The 22,681-nt window shown below is 43.9% G+C and overlaps 1 protein-coding gene across 3 annotated transcripts in view; it reads left to right on the plus strand.

Moving 5' to 3' along the window:
* The window catches only part of SLC22A23 (solute carrier family 22 member 23), a gene marked incomplete at its 3' end in the record, with an annotated part of 165,984 nt that overhangs the window by 107,295 nt on the left and 36,008 nt on the right, over positions 1 to 22,681 (plus strand). For all 3 annotated transcript variants that reach the window (XM_084618071.1, XM_084618073.1, XM_084618072.1), the window contains exons 4-5: positions 8,489 to 8,657; positions 20,645 to 20,772. In XM_084618071.1, coding sequence (XP_084474197.1) covers positions 8,489 to 8,657; positions 20,645 to 20,772 — 297 coding nt within the window. The remainder of the gene's footprint in view (positions 1 to 8,488; positions 8,658 to 20,644; positions 20,773 to 22,681) is intronic.

The following is a 22,681-nucleotide window of genomic DNA, read 5'->3' on the forward strand; positions in this document are numbered from 1 at the left end:
TCCAGGGTTACACAGCACGCCAGCAGCAGAGCCAGGATTAGAACCTAAGTGTTCTGGATCTCAGTCCACTGGACCGATTGGACCAGAACCACAAAGAGACACTCATTAGGTCTTTTGGCCGCTCGACTTCAGCCTTAGCTATGCTCAGGAACCTTGGGAGGAGGGGAGAATGAAGAAATTAAAAATGAAAAGTGTATTTTTTTTAATGGATGATTTCATTTTTGTTCTTAGGCTTTTATACTGTCACCCTTCAGTCTTAATATCTGAATCCCTCCCTAGTAAAATTGATAGCAGTGTCTCTAGTGGACTTCAGAGTCTCTGACCCTTTCTCACTTTTTTGTTTGTTTGTTTGGGGGTGAGAGGGGCATGCTGTGGTGGTTTTTTGTTTTGTTTTTTGCAGGGGAAGAGTAGTAGAAGGGGAAGAGTAGTAGAGTAGAAGAGTAGTAGAAGGGGGTGTCTGTTGTGTCACTCTTGTTATGATGGAAACGCTTTGTCAAAAAGGTAAGTTTTTGCAACATTTCCTCAAGATGGTTGTACTCTAGAGATTCATGTCATCTCTACTCTGAAATTTGTTCCATAGCTAGATTCTGTCAGCTGGCAATGCTTTTTTCCTGGGCTCTGTTTGTCCTAGTGGAGCCCAACTATTTTGGTGGCTCATAGGTTGAAATCAGGTGGGATGTTCCAAGGTACAAATGGCAGTTAGCACCTGGAAATCTCTCTAACAAGTAGCTGGTGCTTGGTCCATTAATTGCTTCATGGTTTGAGATTAGAGCTGGATGAGCTAATCATAGGACTCTTTCAAAGTGTTTAACCTTTTCCCTTTTCGTGTGTTGTTTGCAAACAAGTTGTGGATTTTAAAATAAATGTGTTCACAATTCATGCATGTGCGAATACCTAATAATAATCCCTAGCTCTTTTATAGTGTTTTTCATCCATAGATCTCTAATGAGAACAAATGTATCTGCTTCAGAGTTGTTGGCAAATGCCCAAAGCAAACAGTTTGCTATTTACTTGTTGTTACTTCTCTAAGTTACAAAAAGGGGAAAGACATGATCAAGTCACCAGGCCTTTGATTTGCGCAGGTAGAGAAGGGAACTTTGTGTGGGTTTGAAGGAGCTAGGTCAGCATTTAGGACATTTTTAACAAGGTCTTGCTTGAGAAGTCACTGCTAGGGGGAAATAAAAAGGCTCTTGTGTTATAATATTGGGAGGGAGAGCTGAGAACGAGGGTACTAATTGCTGTGCCTGATCATTTAAAATCAATCAGCCCCTTGTAACGTGTGTACTATTTCCATTGCTGCATGTAGCCTGTCGTTATTGGTTTTCTTTTCATAGACATTTTCTTTTGACCACCTCCAGAGTCTTGTAGGAGAGAATTGTTCTGGTCTGGAGTGGAGCTGAACTCCAGTGAATGTTACCTCTGTTAAGTTCCTCTGCCTCCAGTCTTGAGCTCATGAGCTTTCAGTGATATGACTGGTGGAAATACTGCCAGCATGCAACAGTCTGAAGCCGTAATCACTCATTTTGTACCACCTTCAGCAAAAATGATGCATCAGCTTGAACTGCATCAGTTTTAGCTTGGCGTCCTGCACAGCTTTTGAAGCTCTAGTCTAGAGACTTGTCCAATCCTGTTCTGAATACTGTACATTGTTCCCAAATCTTCCTCCCATTTAGATTGTGTACAGTGTTGTGATCACGTACATTTTGTCAATCAAGTGGCAATATATCAGAGGCTTCTGCTTTCGTAAATCTTAACCCCTTGCTAGCAGGCTGGCGAAGAATGATTGATCTTTACTGGGCAATGCAGAGCCCATTGTCTTTTTCAAGCTATTTCTAAGCTTCAGAAAGCTATAAAATCAAACCTTTCAAGGCTAATGGCTCTCTGAAGATCCTTTAAGGATTGTGTACAGGTTTAAAATGCACAGTGCCCTATTTGTCTACTCACATAGGCCAAAAGAGTTACTTGCTTTCTACACTACTTTCTGAATTATTCACGAGACATCTATATCCACATTAAACAATTTAAATGATATGCACCTCAAACGCTGTATAATCATTATACATGTTGTTAAGCAGTATTTTTTGTGCTTACTGAGAACACACTGGATGCATTTGTAACATTTCCTAAAGTAGCTCAGAATTCTTCCACTTTAGATTGTGGTGTGGCAATGAACTTGCTTTTCTTTGTGGGGACATCAGTCTTTGAAACTACAGCTCATTTATTGCTGACCTCTTCCAGTTTCCTAAAGATAGTTTGCTTAGTGTGTAGGGTGCTGTGACTCTAGAAACTGTGTTAAGTAAAATGCAGAAGTAATAACAAGGATTGTGGGGTTCAGTGTACTGAAAAAAAGTAATTTAGGTATTGCAAAATCCAATTTACGAATTCACAGTCAGAATCAAGAGTCCCAAGGAATAACATGGTGTTCTACTGTCTGATTCATAAGAAGGGATGACGCAGTTGCTTGGAACTCAGATTTGTAGTTAGCTTTCATGTAATTTTGTTAACAAAATATTTAGTCTTATCACAGACCTAGTCAAGGGAGTGTCAGAATATACAATGAGGATCTAATTACTGGTATAGCTTTAGAAAATCAAGAAGGACAAACAGTATGATAGAGCCATCTTTAACATGTGGCCCTCATGTATGTATATTCATTCATAAAAATGCATCTTTCGTGGTTTCTAGGCATGTGTATGAAAAATGCATATACCACTAAACATCTATCAATGATAGTAAAGAACTCCGTATCCATCTGAGGGAAAAAATACTCACCAGCCCCCTCCTTAAAGCAACATCTCAAAGAAGAGACTGAGAAAAAATATAACCCATAGGTTCCGTAAGGGCCTGATTCTCCCCTCCTTACACCAGCTTTATGCTGAAACTTTCTGAAACAGATGCATTTACACTGATACGAAACTTGTGTACTGGATAGAAATCCAGCCCCAAAAGTCTATAAATCTCTGGCTCTGTCTGAGCAAGCTGGAGAGAATGCCAAAATTGAGGGCCCTTCACTGAGAAGGTTCTGTGTTTAAAAACAAATGTAGAAAGGGGCAATTCAAGTGTCCCAGCTAATCTCAACTGCTCCGTTAGAATGTAAATGGAGAGCCTGGATTATAGAAATTCTACTACTGTGTTGGAATGTGCTTGGGGTGGGTGAGGGATGGGAGGTTGGGACTAGTTTGAGAGTTTTTGTTTTTAAAAAGAATATTATAATATGATGCATGCAGTCTGTACATTGGTACAGTGGAGATTATCAATTGACAGATTTTTGTTTGTTTGGAGTTTAGATTGCATTATTTGGAACTGCTATTAATGCAGCTACAATCCTTTTTTGTCTCAGTTATACTGGCATTTAAAGGCCATAAGGTATCACTGTGATCATCTAGTTTGAAAGCCCTGTTCATGCCTACTTTTGAATCAGGAACCTGTTGAATGATGGGCAAATGTGATCCTCACTGTACTCCAGAAACTAGCCCCTGTGATTAGAACTCAGGACCTCCTGGTTTCCATCCTGCTGCTTACACCTCCAGACCACACTGCCTTATTATTTGAAAGGGATTACCAACAGGCTTTCTAAACAATGTATAATACATTAATTGTTTTAATTGTCATACGTGGTAGTTATAGATAGAGCCCTGCATGGATACAAAAAAATGGATCCACCTCTGCGATATTTAACTTGTATCCGACTCGCGATCTGCAGTCCACTTTTATATGTATCCTCACCAGCACTCTATCTCACTGTTACAGCCCTGCAAGGATGTAAAAATTGGATCTGCATCCAATCCATGAGCCGCAAAGATAGTAAACAATACATCCATATCCACGGATGCAGATATTCGAGGATATAAACGGGTATCCACAGATTTGCAGGGCTCTAGTTATAGATCAAAAATACCCCTCAAAGAGTGTGCAGGAATGTGCAGTTCAAAAATATCTGTTGTACACATACGCACATTTCTGCAAATCACACATTTCCACACAACTATGTGTATATATAGCTTTTTCCACACAGGGACTAATGGTCCTTAAATTCATGCCAGGATAGGTTAAGTTAATAGCTGCAGCATTCCTGTATGTACCCTGTACTTGCTACAGTGCATATATTGAATGGAGGCCATAATGAAGTTATCTAAACAAAAATACTTATTTTCTAAGATAATTGGCAGGCTTTTATGGGCCACCACTCTGTGCATTGATCAAATCTAATCCTTCATATCTCTGTTTCCCCATCTGTAAAATGGGGATAATGATGCTTACATCCTTTTGTAAAGTGCTTTGAGATCTAATAGATGAAAAGCTCAACATAAACGCTAGGTGGTATTATTATTGGTATCTGTGATGGGGTAGGCTGCCAGAGAGGGTTGTAGCTCTAGTGGTCAGGCCACCCTACCACCTTGCTTGGCCCTTTAAGGGTTTGGAAAGGTCCAGTGGATATATGTAGAGGCCTAAGGGTCCTGGGATTGGGAATGGTGATTAGGGAAGGAATCTGGAGGATTTACCTTTTAAGGACCTGAAACAAAAGGCAGGGCAAGGGTCCCCTCTCACCTCATCAACTGGGAAGGATTGGGAGAAGCATAGAGACTGCCTCCTCCAATGCAGCCGACCGATACTGATAGGAGAAGGTTGGCCTGCTGAACCCTCCATTTTGGAAGGCTAGTTGGGAAGCGTGTGGGGCTGAAGGAAGCTGGCAAAAGCCTTGCAACTAACTAAGGTGTAAGGCAAGAGGCCTGACACGTACAAACCCCAGATCCAGAAAAAGGGCTGAAGGGAACACTTGCTTGAAGGAGGGAAAGACAATATACTCTAAGGCAAAGAGACTCTTGGAATACAAACCCAGTCCCAGTGCAAGGGAACCCCTGTTTAGAGGAGACTGATACTGACTGTTTAAGGTGGTGTCCCCAAACTGGGGGAGAGTGTCCGCTTAGGGGGCGCGGAGGAATGTTCAGGGGGGCGCACGGCAAGGCTTGGGCTAGCGTCCACAGGGGATAGGGAGGGAGCGCCACCCAGTCCACTCTGCTCGCGGTCCCGCTTCTGGCCCGCCTCCAGCCGCAACCTTGGTCCCTGACTCCTGGCCTGGCTGCAGCTCCGCTCCCGCTGCCAGCCTCGGCCCCCAACTCCAGCTCTGGCCCTAGACCGGCCCCAGTCCCTGGCCCCAGTTCCAGACGTGGCCCCTCACCCGGTCCCGGCTCCCTATCACGGCTCCCGGGGCGGGTAGGGGGTGGGCAGATCACATTACGGGTAAAAGGGGGCATGGCATAAAAAGTTTAGGAACCACTGGTTTAAGGCCGGGGCAGAGAACTGCTAGCAGTACAATCTAGCTGCCGTAGGGAAGAGCTGAGACTGGCTTTTAGGAAATTCTTCTGTAGCTGGTCCCAGGAGAAGCTGTGAGGAGCCCCACGCTCAGGGCAGGGGCAGCAGAATCTGCATATCTTGTAAAAATACTGGTGAGAGAGGTAAAGATGAGAACAGCCAAGGGAAAATGGTGAAGGGACTGAAGGAATGGTTGGTAGTCGTCTAAACACAGTCCCTGGGCAGGAATCCAGAGGAGAAGGTAGGCCTGGGTTCCCTTACCTCTCCCCCAGGCCAAGAGGAAAAACACGGGTATCAGGAATAAAAGAAGCCAGGAATAGCAAATGCCAGATTGAGGCCAGAAGACAGGCTTGAAGGACATTCTGATTTTGAATTTCCTATTTTCTGGACTTTTCTGTTAACCCCAGAAGGGGAACGGACTGAGCAGTGACCTGGCCACATATCTCAGACTGTTGTGGCACAGGGATAATTGAATGGACTCCAGGTTAAGAAAAATCCCTGTAGCGCCACACCTGGACACTAGGAGGCACTCTTGAGGTGAAAGACCCCTTATGACAGTACCATGTAGTGTATGTGGCAAAAACAAAAGGGGGGTGGGGGTGGGGGGGTGTGATTACAGTGACTCTCTTTAGTTTGAATTAATGGGAACAGGCTACATAGCACTCCTTCCCCAAAGGAATAGATTAGGAAACTCTTAGCTAAATGGGAGAAACATAGGTTCTGTTATACGTTCATACTATGGATGGGGTAAGTTAGACCTCCATACTGCAATGGATATGTGTGGGCATACCTCTGAGTCTGCATGGAGTCGCATGAAGTCAGTGGTGTCCTGTGTGGGCTGAAGGCTCTTTTATTCATCACAGTGTCAGATATCAGTGCGGTATTGTGAGAACCCTTCTCCTTGACACAGTGATGTTTAGATTGCCTTGTTGACAAGGTGTCTGCTGAGAACTACTATTGTAGCTTCTTGTATCTTTTAAGACTGATGCCACAGATCTTTGGGAAGTCAAGAGACTGATCTAATGTATATTATATTTGCAGGTTTCAGAGGAGCAGCCGCGTTAGCCTGTATTCGCAAAAAGAAAAGGAGTACTTGTGGCACCTGAGAGACTAACACATTTATTTGAGCATGAGCTTTCGTGAGCTACAGCTCACTTCATGCATCCGATGAAGTGAGCTGTAGCTCATGAAATCTCATGCTCAGATAAATGTGTTAGTCTCTAAGGTGTCACAAGTCCTCCTTTTTTTTTTATTTGCATTAGTGATGCTATATTTAATAGACACATCGAGTTTGTGCTAATGTTACTTGAAAGTCATGCTAATCCAGTAACTATGGCAATTTTTCATCTTCTCCAGAGAAGTGGGAACAACTTGATCATACATATATGATAGCCCGGAGATTATTTTGCTTGTTTTCTTCTCTGAAGTTCTTTGCTTTTTTTATACAATCAATAATTAGTGCAAATGGACAGTTATATCAATTATGCACCATTGAGTCAGAAATGCAATTATACAATATTGACACATCTTTCTGACTTCATAAAGAACTTGATCTTGTTTCTGCAACTTTTCATAACTGACACTCACCAAAGCTCAGCCATTGGAAAGTTGAACTTGCACCTGTCTAATGCAGATTTTTTTGTTTCTATAGCAACAAATCTACTTGTACTTACTGAAAGAATACTGGAGTGTGAGTGACTATGATGTTTAATTTAAAAAACAAAATAGCTTTATGCTTGAAGGCTATAAAAACATAACTTAGAGGACACCTGCCCACCAAGGAAAAAATGAAATTGGTTAAGCCCAGTGTACTTCATTACTGGGAATGATGCCATATTAATGGGATGGGAGCTCTGTGTTTAATCTTGTTTTACTAATTAAACTGTAAAAGCTTTTTTATATGCAACAGTAAGTGTGTTTGGGGTTTATTTTTCCTCCTCCGCTCCCCACCGCCAGAACTGGGTTGTGGTTTGTTTGTGGCTGGGATAATGAAAATTCTGACTGCTTCACTACAGATACATTTTCCTTGGTATTGGTTGGCAACGTTCCTGTTCCAGCAATAACCTGCTAGCCTTGGAACAATGTGATAAACGTTCTGCTCAAATCCCCATCGCACATACAACTTGGCCTCTGATGAAGACATTTTATCTCCCTCTTCTCCCTTTCCCCCGGTTTTCCATTATCCATCATCTTAACCATTTAATAATAATTTTAACAACAAAATAACTGGCAGAGTTCCAGGGAAAAGCACATTGCCTTTGTCAATGCTATCATGGTGACAGACATTTTTCTAGCTTATGTATCTATTTCCACTTGCCACAAATACTTATTGTGCAGCCCTTATTTGCAAGCTTATTATGCCTCAAGATTAACCCATGGAAGCGGATGTAGACATGCAGAAAGTGTAGATTGCAGGGTGCCACTTTAGTTCTAGCTGGAAAAAAAAATTAATCAACATTAGGATGTAGTTGTATGATCTGAACCAGTTTTATTGTTACGTTTCTGTTGATTTTGAAAATGTGATTCTGCTAGATCCAGCTTCATTTTGACTATCCAGAATCCAGGGATTTTAAGGAGTTTTATCAAGCAACCCTGTGTCATAAGGGCTGCTGAGATTACTGATGATGTCAGTGGTGATGGATTTCACTGAAGAGGGAAGAAAGGGACAGATGGGAAGCGGTCTTGCTGAAAGTTGAGTGAGATCCCCGGGGGTGAGGGGGAAACAGCACTGAAAAGTCCAATTTGAAATGGGATTGAGTACTAGCATGATAAATTTGGAGGAAGGTGGCTTTCCATAGTGGCTGGAGGGCTAGATCCTGCGAAGTGCCAAGCACTCGCAACTCCCATGAAAATCAATGGGAATTGAAGGCACTTGGCACCTCTGGGGGTTTTTCAGCATCTTGCAGGATTGGGCCCTAAATCTTTGGGACACGTGAGCTTTTACTTGCCATAAGTCTTCAGTAAAATATTTTCTTGAGCCCAGGACTGAGTGAAATACTTTCTAAACAGACTATTGTATCCACTTGGTAGATCAAATTAAAAAAAATGTGATTGATGGTAGTACATTGGTTCCAGTGCGATAATAAATTATTAATGAGCTCCTCTGTCATTAGAGATAGCAAAAAAAATGTCCTTGCATTGACCTTCAAATTTTGCATGTGCCTTTTTGTTTCAGGAATAGAACTCTGTCCTCCTGGGCACCGGTTCATGGTCACCATGGTGGCAAGCTTCATTGCAATGACAGGACAGTTCCTCATGCCAGGGCTGGCTGCCCTCTGCAGGGACTGGCAGGTTCTCCAGGCCGTCATCATCTGCCCCTTCCTGCTGATGTTGCTTTACTGGGTGTAAGTATTTCTGCCTTGTTTCTTGTTTGTAAAGATGCTCGCTACTAAGGCTGGGTTATGGGGTGGTTTTGATATCTGGGATTATTGTAGTCTGTATCGAGCTTTTCTTTTTCACAGTTATAAAATGTCTCCTTCAGCAAATAGGTAAATCTGAAACCAAGCTTCAGAAGAAAAAAACTCTTACCCTCTAAGGTAGCTTCCTCTGCTTACTTTCCCAGTAGTGGGTGGGAGGGAGAGGAGAGTTCTGCTTTGGTGAGCTGCCATATGTGCTTCATACTACTTTGGGGAGGGGACATGTTGCAGTCACCAAGGATAAAAAATTATGAGAAAAATAGGTTCTCACCAGCAGGGTGTTGACAATTGTGCCGCAGCCTTAGCCCTTGGAGATCCGTGTTTCTAAAGTCAAGTTTTCCCTTCAAACCCAGAGCTTGGTTCTTGCCTGCCCCTTCAGTCTCTTTGGCCTGGGCTAGGTTAGGATTTAAAGCAATGATGTTAGCATGTATTGGCCAACATGTGCAAACTAGCCCATTTTAAATCTAGTGTAGACAAGGTACATTGCCCTTAACATGTGCTGAGCTCATGCTCCCTGAGAGGGTCTCTGCACAGCAGCTGGGAGGGTATTTCTCATCTTGGGGAGACAGATGTGTAGCACACTAAAGTTAACGGTGTGGCCGTGATGGCATAGGCAGTGGCTCAGGGAAGCCACCTGAGTCCAGACCCAGGGGGTCAGGCAGGATTATACTCCGGTGGCTAGCCTGAGCCACTGCCCATGTCATAACAGCCATGCTGTTATTTTTAGCATGCTTGCTCAAGCAAAGCCAGTGTGTGTCCATCTACCCATGCTGGGAAGTATCCTAAGGCTCCCACGAGGCTTCTCACTCAATCCGCTTAGTGTTAAAATCTACACTGCCTTAGGGCTTGGCTACACTTGCGAATTACAGCGCAATAAAGGAGCCCCGGGTGCCCTAGCTCACTACCCATCCACACTGGCAAGGCACGTAGAGCGCCCGGACTCCACTGCTACAGCGCTTCTGGTTCTCCACCTCAGTGAGAAGATTAACGCTTGGTGCGCCTTGGCTGAAACTTAGGGCATCAGTGTGAACAAGATGTTGCATTACTGCGCTCTGAACAGCCTCCGGAAATGTCCCATAATCCCCTTAAGTCAAGTGGCCACTCTTGTCATTGTTTTGGAATTGTTGCAGGAATGCGGATATGACCTTTGAAAGCTCCGTTTCTGACTCCCGGCATGCTTATCTGCTCCGAGACAAAGCAACCATTAGTGTGGAATGCTGTGTGTGTGAGAGAGAGGCAGGGGGCGGGGTCTGCTGCTGTCTGAACTTGGAAGACAGCATGCTGACATGCTCTCAGGCCCCAGCCCACAAAAAACCCCACATACACACAACACACTCCCTGTCACACTCCACCCCCTCCCCCCCATTTGAAAAGCATGTTGCAGTCACTTGCGTGCTGGGATAGCTGCCCATAATGCACCACTCCCAATGCCGCTGCAAAAGTGGTCACGCCAGTGCACTTGAAGCTGTCAGTGTGGACAGACTGCAGCGCTTTCCCTACTGCGCTCTTCGAAGGCTGGTTTAACTCAAAGTGCTCTACTTCTGCAAGTGTAGCCATGCCCTTATCTGTGCTGTGCAATGTAGTTGTAGTTGTGTTAGTCCCAGGATGTTGGAGAGACAATGTGGGTGGACCAACTTCTGTTGGTGAGAGAGACAAGCTTTTGAGCTGACATAGAGCTCTTCTTCAGGTCTGGGAAAAGTACTCAGCGTGTGGCAGCGAAATACAAAGTGGAGCAGATTGTTTAGCATAGGTAGTTAGCAAATGTTGTAAGGTAAAGTGGCCCGTTAACCCCTCTGCAGTCATAGGACAAAAAGAGGGAGTTAATGGATTACAGATTGTTGAAGTAAACCATAAATCTGGTGTCTCGGTTTTGTCCATGTATTTTGGTGTCTAGCAAAGTTATGAATTTAAACACCAGGCTTGTCTTTTGAAAGTATCGTGCAGGTTTCCTTTGAGGATGAGGACCAATAGGTCAGCTATGGAGTGATGGTTTTGTGAAGACTGCTCACCCACAGGTGATAAGGTGTTTTTGTCTTTTATCATTTTCCTGTGTGAGTTCATTCAAGAGCGTAGTTATGGTCTGGTTTCACATAGTTGTTGTTGGGGAATTTAGTGCACTGGATGAGGTATACGTTGTGAAGGGCGTGTGTAGAATCCATGGATCTTGAAAGTTGTGTTGTGGGGAGTGTTGATCACTGTAGCAGTGAAGATATGTCTGCAGGTTTTGCATCTGTTTTGGGAGGATCTGGTGCTGCTTTGAGTTGGTGTCTCCTGGTCTGTGTGTTTTAGCATGTGTACCTTATCACATGTTAGTTTTACCTAATCTGTTTTTTTATTTTACTTTCTACCCTTCATCAGTTGTATTGGGTGAATGTTCACTGCTGTTCAGTCATTCTACGCTGGAATACATTTTAGCATAACAATTCCTGTTTTAAACCGTACATATTGCTAGTGTACAATACCAATACCATCCTTTACAAGTATTTTATTTGATAGTGTTTAACTGTCCTTTAGGAAGAGAGGTTTCAGAGTAGCAGCTGTGTTAGTCTGTATTTGCATCCGATGAAGTGAGCTGTAGCTCACAAAAGCTTATGCTCAAATAAATTGGTTAGTCTCTAAGGTGACACTAGTATTCCTTTTCTTTTTAGGAAGAGAGATGATTAACTAGCATAATAACGCACCAAACAAACCAACAAAACAAACTTCTGTGTAAAGAGACTTTTTTTCATATTATAAACACTGCCATGTCAGGATTTGATTCACTACCAGTAAACTCAATGCAAAGGCCCCGCTGACATTAATGGGAGTTGGAAATCTTAACCTTTTATCCCAAATTAAACAAAGGCCTTCATGGCACGCAACTAATTTTTGTTAGGGTAATTGTGGGGAAGATGGTGAGAAACAGAGGAGTCTGAAGTTTCTCCCCCGACTCCACAATCAAAACAAGAGCCCACTGATCTCTTCTTTTATAGGCAAATCCTGCTCCCAGCTGGAAAACCCTCCTCTGGTGCTTCAGTTTGTTTAGCAATTGATTGCTTGCAAAAATCACATAGGGATCTGTAACATTTTTCCCCTTCCTCCCCCACCCCATAAAAAGTTGCTGTTGGGGTATTTCCTTCCCTCTGTCTCCTCCCCAAAAATATCAAAATAAGATTTAAATCCACTTTGCATCAGAATACCAGCTGGAATTTATCACATCGCTCCTTTTCTTCCATCTCCTTTGGTCCATAGCGCTGCTAAAAAGGATCCAGAGCAGGCTGGGAAGAAATGCACACCCCCACCAAGCCAAACTAGGGAAGATGAGGCCAGAGTCAGAGGCCGTTTGCAGGAGCCTCGGGCATGTCTCATCTGCCTTTCTTCATCCCTTTGGGAGTGGCTGTGTCCTGAAAAGCAGATGCCAATGGCTGGGGTGGGAAGCAGCCTCTCGCAAGGCATGAGGACAGGAGCTCCTCAACAAGTCCTGTCACGCGCCACTTGCTGGCCCCGACCTCCTTGAATCAACAGCCACCCCCAGGTGTCCCCGCGCAAGGTGCATTCTCCTTCACACCGCACACAGTCAACCTGTGGAACTCCTTGCCTGAGGAGGTTGTGAAGGCTAGGACTATAACAGGGTTTAGAAGAGAACTAGATAACCTCCATGAATTTAAGTCTATTAATGGCTATTACCCAGGATGGGTAAGGAATGATGTCCCTAGCCTCTGTTTGTCAGAGGGTGGAGCTGGATGGCAGGAGAGAGATCACTTGATCGTTACCTGTTAGGTTCACTCCCTCTGGGACACCTGGAATTGGCCACTGTCAGTAGACAGGATACAGGGCTGGATGGACCTTTGATCTGACCCAGTATGGCCGTTCTTATGTTCCTATGGTTTTGCTACTGGCCAGATTCTGCCCTTGGATATGCACCTGTAAATCCCATTGAAAACAGGAGGGGAAGGATGGAAGGAAGGTAGGGTTAGGACCTGCTTATACGGTATGATAATGGTAGCAATAACCAAAGTATCAAAACTTGTGGAGTCTGATTTTTCTTGAACGAGCAGAAAGGGACTGAAAACATTTGTTTAGTTATGCTGGGTGTACAGTACACGTATGCTGCATGCATACCTCTCACCTGTCCCATCTTTTTAAGTGGGATGCTCCTTTTATGAAGCAGATAAGGTGGTGTCATTTTTATAGTTCCTTCCCTCTCAACTAGGGTATAGGAGAGTAGTTAATTGGGCACCGTACTGTGTGCATAGTTGAGGGGGTGGGGGGCAGTGAACTTGCATTTAATTGTAACAAAAGAAAAATTGAAAACTGCCCTTCCTTGTCGCTTGTTAATTACCCACACAAAGTAATCAGCTAAACAATAGAAAGGTCTTGTGACCTACCATATTGTCTCCTCCCTCATCTTCCCCCCTGATTTGTAATCCCTGATCCCTCTCCTACTCTGAGAGTGCTGTTCACTTTCCTCGTACATCTCTGGGTCTGATCTTCTTCCATCTCTGTGCTTGCTTCGCTCCCCCTCACTCTGTATTATAGATACCATGCTGTCATGGGCTGTGTAATACCTAAACAGATAGAGCTTGGAGCAAAATACTTATTGAGAGGGAGGGGAGCAGCTCTATACAAAAGTGCAGGGGTGCTAGGCCTTTAATAGTCAATGACAGAGCTGTGGAATCTGGATAGTCCTAGACATCTGGAAGACCATAGAAGTTTGTGCGTAAGCCAGCTCTGAGAAATGCGCCTAAAGGCATGTACATGAAAGAAGTCAGGGTCCTAACTATGCACTTAGGCACAGATTTCAGATCACCAGGATACAGAAGGCTTTCTGTTTCCTCTTTTTGGTATTAGATGCTTCCTAGAACTGGCTGTCCTGAAGGTCAGCAAGTGTATTAATAATTAAAACAAAGAAACCCGACATACTAACTAAATGTTAAGGTTGTGAAAAGGACTAGCTGCGGTGGGTGTAGGTGCACAAGTGCCATAAGCGGAGATTTATCCTTTCCCCATTCTCCTCAAATGCAGCAGCTTGAATTTTAACTGGTTGCCCTGATGCAACCCCCTAGTGCAAACACAGTTTACTCTAGTGCAGTCAGGGCCGTCCCTACCCATACACAAAGTACACAGCTGCATAGGGCACCAGGAAATTGCAGCTGCGTGCTGCTCCAGCTCCTGTTCCGCCCCAGCCCCACCTTCACTCCACCCCTTCCCCAAAGCCTCCGCCCCTGCCCTGCCTATTCCTGCCCCTGCTCTGCCCCCACTCCCCTGAGGACTGCAGCAAGGATTGGGCCTTCACTCACCAGCGGCGGGAAGTGCAGCAACTTGACCCCAGCCGTGCCACTGATGAATGCTGGGGGGCGGTTCTCACCCTGCCCCCCAATTCCCAAGGCTTGGAGCCAGGGGAGAAGAGCAGAGCAGGCTGGGCCGGGTCACTCCACTTCCTGCTGCCCCATGAGTGCTGGGTGGGGCCAGATCCTGCACTCACCGGGAGATAGGAAGTTGAGCGACCCGGCCCCAACCCACTCCACTCTGCTGGCTTGTGCTGTGGGGTAGTTCCCCCCCCACCCCCCAAGCCTGCTCCTGCCCTCCCGCGGAGGCCTGGGTCCAGCCCTTCTCTCCCCCCCCCCCCCCACGGGAGGGCTGCGTAGGGCACCAGAATGGCTTGGGACAGCCCTGATTGCAGTCCACTGGTACCGTTTACTCTGTTTGCAGGCTGGGGTCACACTCCCAAGCATGCCTTAAAATCTTTGGCACTGGCTGCAGCAGTATTTGTGTGCCAGTGACACCCAGGGCAAAAATTCTAAAAGGCATCTTCTCCCTTTCCCCATCTTCACTTGTGTATCTCCTTCCTCCTCTCTGCATTCTCTCCTTTTTACTGTCTTTCTCCTGTCCTCCTTTCTGTGTTTTTTCCCTTCCCCTCTCCCTTTTTAAAAAACTCCTTTAGACTTTTTCTGTGGTTTGAATTTTTCCTTGCTGTTAAGGATTTTTGTTTTGTTGTTTCAATGCTCCTCGTGCTCCTTCCCTCTCTCCCAGCAGTCTCTGCATGGACAGCAGCAAGAACTTCTACACACTGAAACCAGAAACTGACAGTAATTCTAGTTTTTCCCTCTTCTGTTTTTTCCGTGGGTAAAGGGCTTGTTTTACCTTTACTCTAGAAGGAAAGGAAGTCTACCAATCAGCTGACTGCAGCCAGCTCAGCCTTAGGCACTGGGAAACTGATCAACCCTAATCAATTACCCTTAGCAGAAAACTTTTTAAGCTCTTTACAGAGAGTACTCCAAAGGGAAAGATGAGGGTGAGGTAAAAAAGGGGAACTTTGCCAAAGCTAACAACTGGTTTTTCCCCATCTGACTAGAGGAGAAGATGTGGGAGGGTGACCACCCATCTCAGATTAGGCGGGACAGTCCCAAAATGCAGAGTTCAAGTCCTGATTCTCAGCTGAGTGACTACGGCATTTGTCCCAGATTCCCTGTCAGTCTCTTCCTGGGTGGGGCTGAGGTGGGCCTTAGCCCCACTTGGCCATGAGGCCTCACCTCCCGGCCAGACCAGAAGTTGGAGCCAAACAGTAGTAAGAACCACCCAGGGAGCCCCGGGCACTGTGGGGAGCCCCAAACCCTCCACCTGCCCTGGCAGCACGCCCCCGGGTGGGAACACGGGCTAGGGACTGCTCTTGGGCACCTAATCCTACCCAAGGCAGATGAAGTGTTCTGGGCTGCCCACAGCAGCCCAGGCTCCAGGGTGGCTATTACCATGGCCCAGCTCTGGCTTCCAGCCTGGCTAGGGGGTGGGCTCCTGGGGAAAGAGGAAGAGCAGGGGGTGGGGCCACAGATGGGGTGGGGTTCCTGCATGTGTCCCACTTTTGCCTTTTGAAAAGGGGGTAACCCTAGGGAGGAGCAGCAGTTTGACAATAGAGCAAATGAAAGAAAATGGAAAAATTTCCTATTTTGTTTGTATTCTGAAAAGATGTTGGCAAAGCAGCTACTTGTAAACATTCTTTTACTATCCTAACTTAAGCCAATGCAAGGAGATACAGTTGTAGTGAACTAGAGGTGTGAAATTAGGCTTCAGGGCTAACTTCTCTGTTTTAGAGTAACAGCTGTGTTAGTCTGTATTCGCAAAAAGAAAAGGAGTACTTGTGGCACCTTAGAGACTAATCAATTTATTAGAGCATGAGCTTTCGTGAGCTACAGCTCACTTCATCGGATCCGATGAAGTGAGCTGTAGCTCACGAAAGCTCATGCTCAAATAAATTGGTTAGTCTCTAAGGTGCCACAAGTCCTCCTTTTCTTTTCTCTGTTTTGTTTGCTTGGTTTTTTTTTTTTGTTTTTTTTTTGCTTTCAAGTTTCCCATCATGCTGCCTAAAGTTTGGAAGTCAGAGCTGCAAAAATCCCACCTGTGTGTGTGCGTGCATGCCACAAGTCTGACAAGTCCCTGTGTGAGTTCACACAACTGAAATTGAAACAGTAAAAGAAAAGTAAAATGCATTAAATATTTAAAAGAGAATTTTAACTTAATATGTTGTTTAATCTCCTGGAGTTGAGACAAAGCAATTAGGGAAGTTTATTTGAGGACCTCAAGATGCATGTAATCCCTGATTTTTATCTCCTATTTTTTGGTGTCTTCTATCTCCTGCTGTTGCTCATCAGATTGAGCAAATAGGGCAACTGGAAGTCTTTTGCCTTTGGGCTTGAGCATGTCCAGTGCTGGAATCATACACAAGCTACAAGGGAATGAGACACTTTTTTTTCTGTTTGCTCCTGAATGACCAAAACAAAGATCTTGAAGGACTGGAAATCCTTTTACCCTCTCCTCTCCTCTCTTCTTTTTCCAGTTTATGTCCCTGACGGGCTGCACAGGTTGGAAGCTGTAGTCTGTCCAGTCTTTGAAATATTTTGTTTTGAATCATCTTACTCCAAAAGGAAGTGTTCAGTTAGGGTTAGATGTGTTAGACCGCAATCCTGCAATTGTTAGTGCACAGGCAGACTGTCCAAATGGAGGCTCCATGCAGCAGTCCACCTGCTCGCTATTACTTATTGGCTTGGAGCCTCACAGAGGAAAATATCACCTTTGTACAGTCGGGGACAAGATACTTACACAGGTATTGAGGAAGTGAGTGTCTCTGAAGAGGTAGATGTGTGTGTATGTTTTTTAAAACCTCAGCCCTGAAGATTTTCCTGTGCTTGCCAAATATAGATGCCAGCTGTCTCATTATGGCTACAACTGCTTCAGGGCTTATTCATGTTTCAGTGCCCAGGCCTATTTTGCTGTGGCAGCTGCTGAGAAACACTGCCTGCTTTCTGACAACAGGGGCTGTTGTGTCCAGTGGGCTGTAGGCCAGCTGGTGAGTGCTCCTTGCTCTCCTTGCCTCCACCCCTCTTTGGTGTAAGCAGAATTGGGCACAGTGTGGTTTAGCTCCAGGAGAAGGATGGTGACCAGCTGCTCAGTGAAATGGTGGCAACAGCCCCTAGCCCAGCTCTGCAGTGTGTTGCATGATTGTATGCCCAAATACGGTGATTTGGCTGAGCAGCCAGCTAGCCACTTTCTAGTGCACTCACCCCATTTTCATACATAATTGCCTGCACTGTCTACACAAAATGGGTATCTGTTTTTAAACAGTTTGACCCTGACCACTATTTTTAGTTTCTTTCCCCTCTGTCCTAACTTTTCTCTCCCCAATTGCCACTATACTCTTCCTTTGTACCTTCTTTCATTCTCTCCCTCCCTTCTGTTTCTAACTCCCTCTTTACTAACATCTTGTTTATTCACCACCCCAATGATCTCTTTGGCACTGGGGCTCTCACCTTCCAAATGTATGTGAGGGGAATGTTGTGGAAGGTGAGCAGGAGCCAGAGTGAATCTGAAACTGTCACCCCTCCTTTTCTTGAAATCAGTGGAACTACTCACATATGTAAAGTTAAACTAAGTGTTTGTGGGATCAGGCCCCACATGTGGGTGAGTTGACTCTCAGCCTTCCTTTTCAGTTACATTATTCAGAAAACATACATGATTGATGGGTAGGGTGAGTAGGAATAATTTACTTGTCTGTCCTTTGGACTGTGAGCTGCACAAGGCAAGGAAACTGCCCTCTTCTCTGCTGGAGAGCTCCTAAATCATTCTAGCCTCTATTGGAAAGAATTATTGAAAATAAATAATAATCCATGATGCAGCATGGAAAAATTGGGACAAAAAATGATGCTTTGGTACTTGGAAGGAATTTCTACCATGGAAACCATCTTCAGAGCCATTAACACAATCCTTTTCCAGCAGTTGCTGTACAAATAGCACTTGCTATGAAAGGTTTTTCTGGTGGCTTTTGTTCAGTTACTAAGCGGACTGTTCCAAAGGATCATTAGAGTAACAGCTATTGCTGCCAGCTATCAAGGGCAAAACAGTGGATGGTGTGTTGCATTCAGTGGCTTTTTTTGAGTCGATTTGCAAAATGTGCCATTTCCACAACAATATGTTCTGCTCGAAAATTTGCTGAGGCAGACACATGATATCAATGCAGTATAATGAGCTGTCAAAGGGAATGCTCTCCTACTTGCAATACTTACTTACGGTTCTTCGACACGTTAGATTGTAGGTCATTTTTCCTTTTCGTTCTCCTTATTTTAATGCATAAAATCAATATGCCTTTTTCTTCATCTAGGATTGCATTCAAGCCAAGGGTGATGTTAACTGTATTAACCTGAAATGGTGGCTGCTTTATGGTTCAGCTGCCTTTACTCCATTCCTTTGTCACCCTGCTCCCTTACATACATAAGAGTTGAGACTGCATTGGTGACAAAGGTCACCGCACTGTGGTGGAATTTCTGACTAGTATAACTTTATTTTATAATGCATCTGTTACACAAACTGTGTCATCAGATGCCCTAGAAGATTAAATATACTTACTGAGTTAAAGGGAAAGAGAAATTGAGGCCTATACAAGGGAGAAGACCGCAAATCTTGTGGACCTATTTCAGCTGTGTGTTTTGTAAAGTTCCGCACATGCCTGTTTGGCTCAGTATGAAAATAAATGGATTTGAAAATATAGAGAAGGTTAATCAGTTATTTAGGGTGAATGTCTACATTTAATGGAAATAAATGAGAACTCTATGAAAAATATATATTTTTCAGGAGAACCACCCCAAAATGTTGTATTCGTGGTACAAAATTGTGTGTTTTGTATCGCAGCATATGAGTCCTTTCGTGATTATTGCTTAAACACCTGTATCTGATCAAATGCTTTTTAGTTACTCCTTATTGGATATAGGTTGTGGGGCAGCAGGTCGGATCAGAGACATAGCTGACAGCAAGGGTTTTTTGTTGTTTTTAATGACATCCACACCAGCTGCCTCTTAGTTCCTGATTTATCAGAGCTTTCATATGTGAACTAGTAATTTCTGATGACATCTACTACTAATCCGTGTTAAGCCTGCGTCTCTTAAACAGCCTACCCTTCATCAGACAATCTGTTAGTTCTCCAAACTTGCACAAGTCTTACCTTTAGATTTGGTTAGATATTAATAGATTTTCAAGGCCAGGCAGTACCCCTAGATCATCTACTGACTTTCTTTATAGTACACGCTGCTATATGCAGGTGTAAAACTGATATTTTTCATATATTCTGTCCTTTCTTGAGGTACAGTGTAAATCAGATTTCTGCGAACTCATATCCACATTGCTCTTTGAAGTTCATATCAAAGGTGGATGTATTCCCAATGTTGCTCATCCACCACCCTCCGGAAGAATGACGTATTAAGCGTATATGGTGTATCCTCTGACACTCTTGCTAGTAAATAAATCAGAAGTAAGTGTGTGAAGTTCCCCAACACGGTTCAGCACTGTTTCCTGTGAGGTTTATATTCAAAGTGGCATTCCGTTTTACTTGACTTAATTCCATATTTGATACTATTGTACAGAGGAGTATCCCATATGGGGTGTTTTTATGCAGCATATCACACAAATAAAGCCATATTATTTTCACTAAAGGGAGCTTTCGTAGTGACAAAATTGAACATAGTGTTAAGCTACTTATTACATATTTATCCAGACTAGGAATATACATATCACTGCTCTGTCAAAATACCTTAAAATCTGTTTATGAAGCTGGAAATATTTGACTTATAGGGGAAAAAATAGTGTTTTGCAGATAATTTTAAACAATCTGCCTTAAAACAAAATTAACATTGCATTGTAATCATAAACAAGTTCAACAGGGTATTTTCCCCCTCCAGCTTTAAAAGACTTCCAGTCACTTCCTTAACTAGAGCGCTGGGTGAGAATTGCTATTTGGAAACTCTCCCACTCTTTTACTCAGTTGGCAGCTGGTGGCTTTTGCCGACAGTGATTCCTAGGGCTTTTCTACATGGCAAGTTAGTGTGCGGTAGGCAAGCCAGGGTGTGAATCTGCAGGGCGCCAACTTGCTGCTCTCTAACTCAGCATGTAGATACTTCGACAGCCACACTCCAGGACTTTTACTGCGCTGTATCAGTCTCCACACAGAGTTAGCATGTGGGGAGCTAGAGCACTGTAGATTCACACCCTGACTTGCCACACACTAACTCACCATGCAGACAAGTCTCCCCAACCCTTTCGTATATTGTACTAATGCGCACAATCCTGTTACCCGGCCTTATTTTGTTTTCTATTACCCCATTTTACAAAAGATGTGATGCAACAGGAATTGGTTTCTATGTGCATCTGTATAAAAGAAAACATGGTGGGAGGGTGAGATATTAAATACCCCTAGATAGTTTACATAGTGGGAATCTTACCCTTTGATTTTGCACCGTTTGCAAAAAACATTTTTAAAAAAAAATGTTCAGGCAATTCTTACTTTACCATTTCCATGTTGTTACTTTGTTCTCAAATAGTGTAAGTCGACAAATGCAGTTTCCGCCTGTTGATAGATCCTTGGAAGCATCCACTAACACATTTTGTATCTCTTGAAGTATTTTCCCGGAGTCCCTTCGGTGGCTGATGGCTACACAGCAATTTGAAGCATCCAGGAAACTTATTCTTCACTTCACTAACAAGAACGAGATGAACATTGAAAGTGATATCAAAGGAGTGATGCCCGGTGAGTAGGTTTGCCCAACAAGCCAGGCAGTGGAAGTCCAGACATACGAATTGCTTTGGTTTTTTTTGCAAGTATTCATGTGGCATAACTGCCCCGGATTAAATAATCAAGTCACCATCTGTAAAATTACCCTATTTATTCATTCATTTATTTATTTTACAATTGTTGAAATACAGTCCTGAACTCAGTAGCTCTGTTTAAATTACTCTGCTTATTGGATAGTCCTAGCAGTTATATTATTTCTCATTTTTCAGTGCAATATGTTTTTAGAGGCATCTCTCAGTACATTTCACCGTGGCTAGAGAAACCACCATTAGCCTTTTGCTATTTGCCCTTGTCTATAAATGAGATTATGCCCTTCAGAACACATTAATTTATTCATACGGAAAAGTGGCAGCAGCCAAGCAACAAATTCTAAGTAATATCAATGAAGCAGATCTAAAAATAGTCCCAATTTCTTTCCATTTCTTAAAATCTTACTTTGCTAGTCATTTCACTTTCCTTTTTAAGTCACTGTGAATTTTTAAGACAGTTTCCTGGTGATGGTCAAGGTGGTTTTTGTTGGAAATTTAAACCCAGTTGGCTGGTTGCTTGAAGCTTTTAAGAAGAGCCGACTATTATTGTCGCTAAGGTTGTCATTGACACGGTGATGTTATTGTCCTTCAGAGCATTTCAGAAAGCAAAGGGCTTTATATGGCTCTGTCTGTGTACAATTATAACAAAGGAGAGAATTTTTCTGAAGTTCCACCGACTCTGTTGTTGCACCTGTCAAATTCTTGTCACGCTCCCCTTTACTCTTCAAAGCACCGGCAGGGCCCAGAAATACCCATTTCCGATGTCCCTTAGAATCAGTATCTGAACGGCCAGTCACCCAGAAGCCAGCTAGTACATTGTTTCAGTGTACTTTTATAGCTTAACCGTTCTTCGATTAAGTCTGCTCTCTCTGCCCATCACTATGAATTAGTGCATTTCACCCAGTGCAGAAAACTCATCCACGGCCTCATGAGCAACTGAAATCCCAATTAAACCCTTAACATGGGAATAGATTAATCCATAGGTTCTTGCGATGGCCTCTCTGCACTCAGGTGAATTTCACCCACAGAGTGAAAAATGTCACTATTGCACCAGAAGCTGATAGACTAAATGATATTCTTATCCTCAGTTATTTGTACATTAAAAATTGAAATCCTAGCCAGATGTTTGCTTCAGCTTGGTATTTATACCAAGTGGTCTGTTATGTGGTGTGTGGCCCAATCTACTCCGTTGTCAAGCTTATTTGGTTATAATATTGTTTTATGTATATATTGTTGTAAACTGTCAATATATATTGTATCTTAGATTACAGTATGTGTATGTAAATTATATGAAATATAAAAAAAACCTGACATTAAAAAAATGTTATTTAGGAGTTAGGTTGTAAAATCAAGTACTAGAAAGTTAGGAAATACGTAGAACACCATAAATTTGGCAGCTTGAATTCTCCCTCATGGGCATCCAACCTGTTGAGTGAATGGGACAGGATAAAGTCTGTGATTCACAACTTAGCTCCTCTGGCACAATGGAACTTTCTATAACAGGGGTCGGCAACCTATGGCACGGGTGCCAAAGAGGGCACGTGAGCCGATCTTTAATGGCACGCTGCTGCCTGCCGGGTCCCAGCCACCAGCCCCGCTCAGCCTGCTGCCAAACCCAGGCAGGGACCCTGGCAGGCAGCAGTGTGCCATTAAAAATCCTGCCCACCCCGGCCTGCGCTTCCTTCCCCCCCACACCCCACCCCAGCAGGGTGAAGAAGCTTGGTACTGTTGGCTGCTGCTGCTGAGTTGGCAAGCTCCCCCCCCCCCCCCGCCTCTTCCCCCAGCGTGCTGGGTTCCCGCCCCTCCTCCTCTCCCTCCCTGCCATCCATCAGCTG

The sequence above is a fragment of the Lepidochelys olivacea genome (genome assembly GCF_965140295.1).
Source record: "Lepidochelys olivacea isolate rLepOli2 genome assembly, chromosome: 2".
Lineage (NCBI taxonomy): Eukaryota > Metazoa > Chordata > Testudines > Cheloniidae > Lepidochelys > Lepidochelys olivacea.